This window comes from Cyrtonyx montezumae, unplaced genomic scaffold (assembly GCF_038088225.1).
Source record: "Cyrtonyx montezumae isolate F1298 unplaced genomic scaffold, pur_monq_1.0 scaffold_22, whole genome shotgun sequence".
NCBI classification, from domain to species: Eukaryota; Metazoa; Chordata; class Aves; order Galliformes; family Odontophoridae; genus Cyrtonyx; species Cyrtonyx montezumae.
Genome location: NW_027071959.1, coordinates 2,481,539 through 2,493,844, shown reverse-complemented (window position 1 = coordinate 2,493,844; position 12,306 = coordinate 2,481,539). Strand labels below are relative to the sequence as shown.

Genomic DNA, 12,306 nt, shown 5'->3' with positions numbered 1-12,306 from the left:
CCCTCCTGGCACCTCTCAGCCAGATCTGAGATGCTGCGGATGGCAGGAGGGGTGGACAGGGACATTCTCTCCCTCCCAGCAGACAGATCCCTCCCAAGTGCAAGAGATATCCATTCCTGGCTATGTCCTGGCTTGTGCACAGATACTGACTGGGCAGGATGCAGTCTGCACTCACCTCTATTCTGACTATTTTGATCATAAACTTTCTGGGAGCAGTATCTCTTGCAAAGTGTTTGCTTTGTGCCCAGATTGGATTGAAGTCTCACTCCGGTCAGTATCCAAACATCAAATGCAAGGTGAGGTTGCCTCAAAATTGCAATCTCCACACCCAGCAGAAAACACTGGGGTGTAGAGCTTGCCAGCACTGAGATTCTGCATTACTTGCACCCTCCGCTTATCCCTTCCTACGCTTTCCACATATCTATGCACCTGGGGATACAATGCCATATGAATTTAAGTGGTAAATGAAGCCAAACAGCATCCTGAAAAAGCAGTCAGGGAAAATGGTAAATCCCACTTTTCAACATCAAATGCATCAGCTGTGGAGTGGCTGTTTGTGTTCCCCTGGGAGAACACAGCTTGGTGTTATCCAAGGGATTAGCTTCAAAGTTCAGTTTTTCTCTGGAAGACCTCAATAAAAGCCCATCTGCACACTCCTCCCTGGCTCTGCAGGTGTGAGTCGTGTGGCACAGCCCATCAGCTGGGATAAAGGAGACAAAAAGAGAAGCCCACAAAGGACTCGGAGCCATCTTTCATCTTGACAAAGCTCTCACCAGCCTGCTGCATATAATAGCAGTTACTTACATGCATAGCTCCAGCTGTGAGGAACATGTACCTGCACATTGAGCATGCTGCGTGGCTCTGCCCCAACCCCAAAGGGCAGAGGGACTCAGGAGAAAGCTTCCTGCCCAGAGCATCCCACAGCTTTCAGGTGGGGCTGCTGGGGGATTCAGCTCTGTTCCTAGATGAGCATTACGTGGCATGGGGATTTCAGGGTGTCCAACCTTTGCTGCATTTGGATGTGCACCTCTCCAGCTTGCCAGCATCCAAAACCATCAGACCTTTGAAAAGTGATGTGCTAATGTTAAACAAACATGAAATCACAGGCTTTTCTCCCTAAACTCTGGGCACTCTTCATCTCACCCCTGCCACCACATCCTGCACAGTCATACAACATCTGCAGCCATCTGGGCTTGCAGTAGGACATCCATAGGGACATCCTGGTCTGTGATGGCCAACCCCATTGGAAAGTTTTTGGGGTGTCTGCCAAGGCTCCTGGCCAGCTCTGAAGAGGCCCAGCTGTGCTAAGGAAGCAATGACCCCGACCTGCTGTGGGTCTGGGGCTGCCAAGGCACAGGTCTGAACACTGAGCTGCTCAGGGGTGGTGGGGCAGCACAAGGGCCAGGCTGAAGGGCACTTTGATCCTCAGTGGTTCCACCCTATGGGAGCCTGGAAAAGCAGAGGTCAGGGCAGTAAGTTCACAGCAGAGCAGGAATGGGTACAGAGGGGTTCAGGGGACATCTACAGATCCCTCCCGGTGTGCATGGGGTGGTGGCCTTCCCCAGCAAATCCAGCACAGAAAAAGAGCAAGGGAGGCAACTTGCTGCCAGAAATGGGGGCTAAGAGTACATCCCCACCCTGCACACACAAAATAGATGAATACACTGTGCTGACACTTCCATCTGCACACAACTTCCCCATCACACAAGACTTTATCCAGGCAAGCAGGAATCTGAACTATGGGCAGCAGAAGGCACACGCTGGGAGTTGTGATGCTTCCCTCCCCCCCCGGGCCATTTGCTTCAGGCTTTTTGCCTTCAGCAAAACAAAGGGACAAACCTCCAAGGGACTCTCAAGTGCTTTTCCTTTCACGTGCATTGATTGTTTGTGACAAAACAGGCAGAAAAGTGCCACAGACCCAACCCAACCACACAAGAGCTGCCTTCAAGCAGTGCAGGAAGGCAGCAAACCTCCCCAGCCATGGACAGGCACAGGGACACACGTGCTCCCACACCAGGCAGGCGTTCAGGAAGACTTCTCCGGGGAGCACTGGGAAGGAATGGCTGCGTTTGCACTCATTTCAAAACCCACCCTCCTCTCCTGAGGACTATCAGCTTTACTCGGTCCTTTTCTGGAGGCAGCTTTTCCATTCAGCACTTCAACGAGCACAATGAAAAGCCCTAGGAGCTATAAAACAGGCACTGCTTCCTCTGTTGACCTCTGCTTTATACCCCAAAGCTCAGCAGTCGTGTGTATCTCATGCAAAAATCAGCCTTATTGCTAATTCCCTCTGATAGACAAAAGGCATTGCTGCACAGGGCAAACATGCTCGCACGCTGCGACACATCACAGAACCAACAGCTGCAAGAGCAGCTCTTTATCTGACAGATAACACAACCCAGAGTCAAAGCAAACAGCAGATAACCAAGCAACCCTTTGTGTGTTTCTAACGGCGCCTAATTGAGCGGCATCTTTTATTCGAGCACGATCTTGCCTCCAAAAACAGTGCATCTTTGTTGTGCAAGGAAAGGTCTATGGTGCAGCCCCAGCGTGTGCAGGGCCAGGGCTTCTGACAGCTGAACACGTGTGGGCTGTGGTGATGCTAAGCAGATGTGCAGCAGAAGCCCAGCTAGCCCAGTCCCACAGCGCTGAGAGGAAGTCATGCAGGAGGAAATGGACTAATGGGCTTAAATTAAGCCACACCATTCATCACCCGATAAGGAGCCAGGAGGCAGACTAGCACCCTGCAACACGTGTGTGCTTGCTGCAGGGAAAGCCAGGGGGGGGCGGCTGCAGAGGGGCTGCAGTTGAATGAGGGTGGGAGCAGTCCTTCCCAAATGCAGAGTTAGGGGTGTCAAACAGCAGTGTTGGGAAGACTGGAGCCCAAACCCTGGTGCAGAGGGCTGCACCATGACCTTCAGAAGAGAATACACACAAGCTGACATCAAGATGCCATCGCCATGGGAGGGGAAAGAGCACACAGCAAGAGGGGTGTCTGCTGAGCGCCGATTTGCAAGTGGCAGCTCCAGCTCTGCAGGGCAATGTGACATCAGCAATGGTCCCTCTGTGGTCCACACCACACAGACATGCAGCCTTGGGCAGGTGCAGCCCCAACCCTGTGGGGTGAATCTTGTCTGCCCACAGGCCGCAGGGCTCCTTCCTGCCACCTCCAGGTTCGTGTGGGCTCGGGGCTCATTTCCATGCTGGAGCAGGGAGCAGCTGCAAGCCTTCCTCAGCACCAAAAGGAAGTCTTAGTGCTGGCAAATTTAATTCAAATCTAAACCTCTGAATTTGGTTGCTTGCTGCGGCAGGAACCTCCTGTTTGCGCTATGCAAACCGAACACAGCATGGTGTCGTCACCCACCATGCCACCATCACCAGCCAGCCAGAGTCTGGATGCAGAGCTCCACACAGCCCCGGGGATGAGCTCTGTCCCCGAGGAGCAGGTGTCTTTGCCACAGTGCACAGAAGGAACTAACCGCCCTGAGCACGAGGGTCACTCAAGGCTAATTCTCCTTACCTTGAGGCCAAGAGGAGATTGCTGTTACTATTATTGCACTCAGTGCTGCTGTCCCACCCGGCCAGGAGCTAGAGACAACTGCTCACCAGGAGCCAGCACAAGAGGCTCTGCAGCAGGGAAATGCAACACGACAGAGCTGGGCCGGTACTCAGGTCGTGCAGATTCAGCCTGTTTTGATGAGCCAAGGACTTATATATCGACTCTTACTGTGACCTGTTTTGTGCTGATGCCAAAATAACTGCTCAGCATTGTGGCTGTGCCGAGGGACCTTGAAATATACGGGAAAGAAACCAGTTATCTTGATAGTTCTGCCGCCAGCTCTGCCCAAGTCTTTTGAAATCTCTTCTTAGCCTACATCTGCTAAACCTCAGAGGCCCCAGGCTTGAAATCTCGAAGATAATCTCCCCATAGTGATGGCACCAAGGCTCACACAGCACCTCACAGCCACGCCAACACCTTCCTGAGCGCCGCGCTCAGAGAACTACCTTGCTTTGAAGAGACATTTGGTAACGTGCCTTTATCTTTTGTGGGTCAGTGGCAGCACAACTCAGACATCTTTTTGCCCCCTTTCCTCCCCACCAATAAATAAATGACTTCTGTGCTGGTTGGACAGAAAGACACTGCCCTAGAGGAAAGTATTCCAAGGAGTTAACACAAAAGCAGTGATAACAAAGGGAAGACCCCGATAGCCCTATACGAAATCCCACAAGGGAGGAGAGGTGATGAACACAGCTCCCACCTATTCTGATGGAGGTGGCACATGGAAAATCCCTTCTTCCTCTGTGCCTTCCAGCTTTCCCTGGAGCTGAAGAGAGAAAGCACAAAGCCAGGAGCTGACAGTGCTGTTCCTGTTCAGTCTTCAGTCGGGAAAGAAGAGAGAGGCTGGGATGGAGGCAGGAGGCTTTGCTACCAGGCACAGGCTCACCCCTCTCCCTTCCCCAAGCACGTTTGGCTTGCTGCAGGTGAAGATGTGCTGGCTCAGGCACTACAAGCTTTGGGCTGACAGTCCTGGTTAAGCCAGACTGACTCCCACCTGGGGAGGGGGCTCTGCTTGGCCCTGGCAGAGGGGCTCCATGGCTCCCCAGGTGTGGTTTCCCCTCATCCATCCCTTTCTCCTGCCCACAGCAGGTTTGTTCATCCCAGCTGGTCACTGTGGGCAGAAACTTTCTTTGTTCCCATCTCACTGCTCCTTTCCCCGACCAAGACCAGCTCCTAAATAAACAGCTTTCCCTATCCCCAGACAACAGCTCCTGCTGAAGCCTCTAGAAACATCCTTTGCTGACTCTGGGAAGCTCCTCACCCCTATCCCCTGCTGCTCCCCATGAACCAGCTCCACTCACCCTACAGCGATCCTCCAGCCCTTCACCACACCTCTGTCTGGGCAGAGGAGGACGGACGGCCCCTCTAAGGCCATCGAGAGATGCAGGAGTAGGAAAACAGACTGTCACTGCAGCACATGAGTTACTTGCGTGCTTTTTCTGGTCCTTTAAACAGAGGGTGAGAACTGAGGCAATGAGTGCACCATATCTAGCATATGAAAGCAATCCTCACGGACGGGACCCCCTCCGTGCTCCATCCCACCCCCTTCCAGGGCTCGGTACCGGAACAGACACCGGGACCGAGCCCGGTGTGCAGCCGCGGCCACTAGAGGTAGCTCTGCTCACACGAACACGCGTGTCCTACTCTGCCCCTCGTGGGCTGCCCCCTTCCTTCCCACCCTGCCGTGTGCGGGTACCCACGGGAGCAGCAGCGAAACCCTCCCGGAGGAAGCCCAGCGCCCACGGGCGTGCAGGGATGGGGCAGGCGATCCTCCACGCACCCCTCTCCCACAGCCCGGAGCGTTCCTCCATCCCCCGCAGCCCACCGAGACTTCCCACGCTCCGTAAGCGTGCCCTCGTAACCCCGCAACCCCTCCTCCCCCCAGCCGGAGGTCGGGGCGAGCTCTCTGCTGCTTTCAGGTGTCCCCACGGCCGCAGCCCGGTCCCCCATAGCCGAGCCCCGCTGCGCGGCTGCGGCCGGCCGAGAGCGCCCGGCTCCGGTCCTGCCCTGGCTTCGCTCCCCGCTGTCGTTTCCTGATTCCCCAGCCCTGTTCAGACCTGCTGGAAACGCCAACCCCCGCGGTTTCGCGTGGCCCGAAGCCCTCGGGCCGCACCTTTCTGTTTGCCCTGGGGGACAGGCAGACTCGGCCCAGGGACGGCACCGGCAGCTGAGCGCCGGGAGAGCTCTTTTGGAGGTGTTTGAACCACTCCAGAGCTCGGCTCTTCATCGAGGCAGGGTGTCTGGAAATGCCAAAAGTAGGTTCCCCCTTGCATCTCCAGCTCCGGAGGCAACTATCACCGTGGCTTCTGGGAAGCATCCTGGCAGTGCAAGCACTTAGCATCATCAGGTCCTGCTGGAGATCCCCGTGCCCCCACCGAGCCCCCTACACTGCATCACAGGAGTGGGTCCCTGCACCTGGCACAAGTGCTAAAGGAAGGGATCACCACCGCGCCCACTCCTCCCCAAAACGGAGTGGGTTTGTTCTACTTGAAGAAAAGTTTCGGCTGCAACAATAACCCCAACTGAGAGCTGGTAGATGATTAACAGCCCGGCCTGCTTTCTGCCATCAGCCAGCTATTCCCAAGGCACGACACTGCTGCGGTGCCCAGGGTGAAGATTAAACACAAAGAAAAAAACAACAAAACAAAACAAAAAAACCCTATTACCTCGATATTAAGCAAGGATGGTGTTGTCCCAAACCTGCAGCATCCCACCGGGCTGCAGCCCCTCTGCTTGCAGCACACGGGGCAGGCCAGAGCTGCAGCACCCGAGAGAGGGACCGCCTCGTGCAGAAAGAGCACACAGCCTGCATTTAGGGGAACGTGCAGGGAAACTCCAACACCAGGCCAGCATGTGGGGAGAGGGAAGGGAGCACTGTGGGAAGATGCAGGGTCCGGGCAGTTTCCACCAGCTTGCCCAGTGTGGCCTTTCTGCTCAGCCACATCCACCCAGTGCCATTTCAGTCTGAAATCCGGAGTATTTCCCCTTAAAAAGTGACAAATTGTGTAAAAAACCACTCGGTCCCTTGCGGAGTCCTCTCTGCAGGTAGCACATGAAATATGAGAGGGCTGGAGCCCAGCCTGTGCCTCTGAGGGGAAAACGCTGAGCTGGGTTTGAGGCATCAGCTTCGTTTGGGAAAAGATGGAGAAAACCCTGAAAATGTCAGAAAAGCACAGAGTGAGGAGGGCGGCTCCGCCGAATCTCATTGCCCCGGACCCTCTGCTAGATGGGGATGTGCTCGGTTTCACAAAAAGATAGCCCATTTTGTGGAGCCTTTGAATATTCAAATTGAAAGTATCGCGCAATCATTGATTGTCAAATCATTGGTTTCTAGAGGTTTTAAATACTTGGCATTAGGGGAGAAAAACTCAAACTTATACCCGTAGGTATAAAACAATAATATTTGAGCGGGCACCACCTGGCATTGCCACGAGGCCGGCGGGTCCCTCGGCCCCCCAATCCCCAGCCTGCCGCCTGCAGCCCCCCTTCCCCCTCCTCGGGGCCGAGGCCGCCGCTGTTTGCGCCGGGGCCGCCGGGCGAGCCGCTGCCGCCGCCGCTCAGGATGTCCGGTAAGCCCCCGGCCCCCGGTCCCATCCCGGTTTGGGGCCGTTTCGGAGTTCTGCGGGGTCATTCGCCGTGCGAGGAGCCGGCATCGCCTCCCCGGGCGAGGAGGAAGCGGGGAGGGCGGGGAGCGGGGAGGAGGCAGCGAGCGGCTCCTGCCCGACGGGGCCGGAGCTCAGCGGGCAGAGCTGCTCGACGGAGCCCGGCCCCGCAGCCGGGACCCTCGGCTGTGCCCCAGCCTGCCCTCACCTTGCCTGGCCCCGCATCCCATCCCTCAGCCCGGAGGAGCTGGCAGCCTTAACCCCCCTCCCCAAAGCTTAGAGATGCGGCCGTGCCCGAGCTGTTGGGTGGCGGTGAGAACGTTCGTGGTGCAGCTGACAGCCCCGTCCGCCTCCCTGAGCGGGCAGGATGCGCGCATCCCAAACTGGCAGGAGGGGTGGGTGCCCTTCCTGACTGTCGGGCACGCGGAAGGGAGTTTGCATTACATTCTGCTGAGGGCGCAGCTCAGTGAAGTGCCCCTGGGAGCAGCCCCAGGCTGAGCCTGCTGCCCTGCTTCTGGGGGGACACAGCACTTCTGGCATCATCCCCCCAGCCAGAGCACCGAGGGGAGGGCAGACAGGAGGGGGGGATGCTGCGTGTCCATCAGCAGCAGGGAGAGGTTATAGCAGGGGGAGCAGAGCCCCTACGGTGGGATCACATCGATGGGACAGGGAGCCTGGGCTGGGGTCACATTAGCGTGTGTAGGATCGGCTGTGGGATGGAAACAGAATGTCAGGACGGAAACTGAACTGCCAGAGGCTTTAAGGATTTCAGCATGAGTACAACAGGTGAAAGTGATTCTTAAGATGAGATAAATTCTTTGCCATTTCCTGTACTAAAAATCCCTCCTCAGGTAGCGACTGGTGATTGATGGCTGTTTGGGACTGGATTAAAGGCATCCCGAAAGCTCGATTGAAGGCAATGGGAGTTGAACAGAAGGAGTGAAACAAAGAGATAATCGAGGCTTTGCAATAAAGGAGGCATGAAAGCAGGCATTTTATTAGTGTTTCTGAATAACCGCCCACATATTTCTGTTGTTTGATTCCTGCCCTTCATCTGCCAGACGAAGCTGTTCCCACTTCTATTTTCAGGTCCTGAGAGCAGCAAACACGAGGGGGGGATTTAAATGGATGCAGCAGCAGCACCAGATGGAGCCGGGTGTTAGGACACCTGGAGGGAAAAATAAAAGAGATACCAAAGAAGAAAACATACATGGTTAATGTGCATGATCAACCACCGGTTGTTTCCTCGTGAATACCTGCTTGGTGTTAAAGCATCGCAGGTTAATTACAGAGAGCTTGGTCAGCCCAAAGCAGGGGGTGCCTGAAAATGGGCCACGTGCTCCCAAAAAGTCTCCTGTCTGTCCTGAGAAGATTTTTTACCCCTCTTTCTTTCAGGAAAGCCCAAAGTGTATCAAGGTGTCAGGGTAAAGATCACAGTTAAGGAGCTACTGCAGCAGAGAAGGGCACGACAGGCAGCGACCGGAGCAGCGGTGAGTGAAAGCGTGGTGTGTGCTGTGTGTGTTCTGCCAAGGTTGTCATCTCTGTGACATGGGGGCTGCTGAGGTTTGAGGGGGATGGTGATGATAGGGAAGAAGGAAAGCCAGCCAGGACCGCAGCAGTGGTGCAAACCTGAGCCTTGTGCAGCTGGAGGATGTGTCCTCCAGGGCAAAGGTGTGCTGTGCTAAAACTACGCAGGGAAGGGTTTGGGAATTTGGGAATCTAGTGTTGTCCAGCATGACTTGGGCTGCTCTGAGCTCTGTCCCTTCTCAAAGAGGGTTCACCTGTGTGCAAACGCTCCCCATCTTTGTGAGAGCCCTCCAGCTCCAGCCGCACCGGGGATTTGCATAAAAAAGGTCCGTAAATCATTCCTGCTTCCCGGTTCGTGACACCGTGTCTTGGCATGGCTCTCAGATCTCATCTCCCACCCCCTGTACCTGGCGGCAGCTGATTGCACAAGGCGGAGCAGCCAGAGCCAGCAGAGCACGGAGCTGCTGGGCTTTGGGAACGAGGGGTCTCTGCTCCCCACCCCCCTCCTTCCCAATCAGCCTCAGTGCAGCCAGGGCTGAGTGCAATTGGATTTCCTTCCTTCCTTGGTGCTGATCTCACCCGCAGAGGAAAACGACAAATGGAGGCAGCAGGTTCCCCCTGTGGCTTCCTCATCCTGAGCTGGACCCAAAAACTTCTGCTGTGGTGCACATCTGCAGTCAAAGCCAGGAGGGGCAGTCCTACCGGCAACCAGAGCAGCCACTGTTTAGTGATTTAAACACGTGGGGAGAGGCAGCTGTTAGCTGGGAAGTGAGCTATGTGCATTTTGAATAGAGGAGAAAAAGTGGAAGTCTGCATGAGTTCACAGCTGAGTTGGGGGAAGGAAGGATTTGCATTTGCAGAGTAAAATCCTAGTCCCAGACCACAAGCATCAGCACTCCCGTTGCTTTTGGGACAGATATCTCCCCTCCAGCTCCTGGAACAAGCACAGATCCAGCAGCTCCAGATTGCTGCATCCTTTGGGAATCCCATCCATTCCCATGGGGGCACGGAGCTGCATTGGGGGGGAGCGAAGTTGCATTTCAAACAGCATCAGCACCAGCCCCCGAGATCCAGAGGTGCCTGGCTATAGGGCCACCTCTAACGCCTTTAGTCACACTTCAAGACAGCTATTGCTGCGTTTGTTAGTGGCTTGCTTTTAAACCCCAGGGATCCACAGTCCTGGGAACGAATGCATGTTGACATGACACGGTTTGGAAGGCAGCCCCGTGTCTGCTGCAGTGCCAGCAGCAAGGCAGCAGGCAGAGCTTTATACGATGTTATATCGAAAGCTTTGCACCAGGCTGGTGGTGTGCTCCTCCAGCGCCGTTATCAGGAGAGGCTCAGGCTAAGAATGTTGCTCTGTCAGTTCCAGAGAAGCTTGCCATGCCTCAGCCACGAGATAAATGAGGTTTGCATGAATAGCTTGAAGCAAAGTGGCTTACCTCAGTGTGCAGAAAGATGCTCCTGCGTTACAGCCCCTCCAGACCCTCCTCTCCCCTTCTCTTCTCCAGGTTTCCTGGGGCAGCAGCAGCATCCAGTTCGCAGAGTCTGTGTCTCCTCCTCACCCAGGTTGGTACAAAGCCCATCCAAGTGTCCCTTCCCAACGATCCCACAGCCCAGAGTCCTTCCAGCCCTTGGTTAAGGAAGAGAGACAGCAGTACAGCCAAAAGAGGACATATTCCCCTCTGCAGGAGCACAATTCAATGCTCTTTATGTGCAGTTTCCCACTGCAGGAGGGCAGAGCCCCTTCCCCAAGGGATGCTCAGCCCCAGAGAGCACTGCTCTCCCTGAGCTGCAGCCCACGGTCTGTCCCTGGGAGCACTGCACTCAGTTGGCTGTTCTCACTCTGCTGGCAGCCCCTGCAGCAGTGAGAGGAGTGTCAGGTTTTCAGCTCCTTCCCCATCTCCGAGGATATCCAAGGAAAGGGGGAAGGGCAATCGGGGTTTTCAGATCCTTTGAGGGTTCTGCAGCCAAAGCAAAGAGACCTCAAGGGTTGGGCAGGTGTGAATATATACATTGTGCAGACAAGGAAACGATTAAATCATCGATATTTAGGAATCAATTTGCTTATGTTAATACAGAAACCTGAGATGCACTCAAGGTCTTTCAGGGTGATAAATCTCCATCTGTTGATGTACTTCGGGTACTTCTCACTCCTCCCCCCCCCATCCAGCTACACACTTCTACTCACACCTGCACTCACTGCCCTTTGGGAGGGCAGATACTGAATAACGCACTATTTCTTGCTTTACCTTCCTTCCCCCCAACCCCAGCTCCTTTTGATGCAGAACCCATCTCTTCAGTTCCCAACTATTGCCCATCACGGCAGTTCTCAAATTGCCTCTCCTGCGAGGAGAGCCCCAGCCACCTGGAGCAGCTGGTGGACTCCTACCTGCAGGGGGAGGCGGCCTTCGAGCCGGCCCTGGGTATGCTGCAGACACCACCGCACTACATCTCTGATTCCTTCCAGCCAGTCCCACTCTGCTTCAACCAGGGCTTGGTAAGCACTGCGTGCTCCCAGGGGGGCTGGGGATGGGGTCACGGCACAGAGCATCCCACGGAGATCCCGCAGAGCTCCTGCTCGGAGGTCTCTGTTAGTGCTCATAGCACTGGAGCTGCCTCTTGGGTTTAGTCTGCTGTTGTGATGGTGTCGTATGGGAATGAACATCCCTTTGGCCCACTGAGGTTGTCTCTCTTGGTTCTGTCCCCTCCCAGCTCCTCGTGTCCCTCAGCCCCCTCACTAGCAGGGCAGCATGAGAAGCTGAAACGTCTTTGGCTCTGTGTGTCAGTACTCAGGAACAACTAGAAACACTGGCGTGTTATCAAGATTGGCTATTTTTCCCAAAGCCAAAACATCATTGCAGGCAATATGGAGAATATCAGCCCTGTCCCAGCTGAAACCCGGACATCCTCCAGGGGCCAACCCATCTTCTGCACAGCCAGAAATCCCAGCTGTCCTGCTGCTGTCCTGTCCAATGACAGCTGTCCTGTCCAGGACAACACCCCAAATCAAATCGCTGTTTTCTTCTTTCTCTCCCTTGCAGGCTGCTGCATCCCCGAGCCCGGCTGATCTGCCCAACACACTGCCCCACAGCTGCCCCGCTCCCCAGCTGCCCCCATTCACCCCCCTGACCCACAGCCCACCCCCTGCCCTGGACCCTGCACCCTACGGCTGCCCAGCAGAGGCCTGGCCCTGCCACCCCCCGTCCCCCTACGCTCCCCTCGCCTGCTGCTGTGCCGCCTGCAGCCCTCCCCACGCCGACCCCAAGGTCCCGCAGCGCTTCCCCTGCCCTGGCACGGACTGCTCGGGCTGCCTGCCACCCACTGATGACTTCTTCAGGCGGGACAGGAGCTGGGACATCTGCTACAGCTAATGGGGAAGGGGCCGCACGCTGCCTTCGTGTCGGCGTTGATGCCTGGGAACTACGTTTGCACTGCCTCCAATGTACTCGTCACTACTCACACACGGTGTTGTCACTACATTTGTCCTCCTGCTTTCTGTGCTCAGGGGGTAGCTTTTTTTTTTTTTATTTGGCCTTTGTTTTATTTTCTTTTTTTTGTTTTTAACAACTCCCAAGCTGCTTTACCAAACCCACGTCGTCAGCGCCACAAATAAAT

At 55.3% G+C, this 12,306-nt stretch overlaps 1 protein-coding gene across 1 annotated transcript; it reads left to right on the top strand.

Moving 5' to 3' along the window:
- The first annotated feature begins 6,944 nt into the window (after positions 1–6,944).
- On the top strand, positions 6,945–12,089 carry POU2AF3 (POU class 2 homeobox associating factor 3). Its single transcript, XM_065738453.1, has 5 exons — positions 6,945–7,128; positions 8,557–8,651; positions 10,200–10,257; positions 10,962–11,188; positions 11,733–12,089. Exons 1-5 carry the CDS (start codon positions 7,122–7,124, stop codon positions 12,060–12,062), a joined length of 717 nt encoding a protein of 238 aa, XP_065594525.1. The 5' UTR covers positions 6,945–7,121; the 3' UTR covers positions 12,063–12,089.
- The last annotated feature ends 217 nt before the right edge of the window (positions 12,090–12,306 follow it).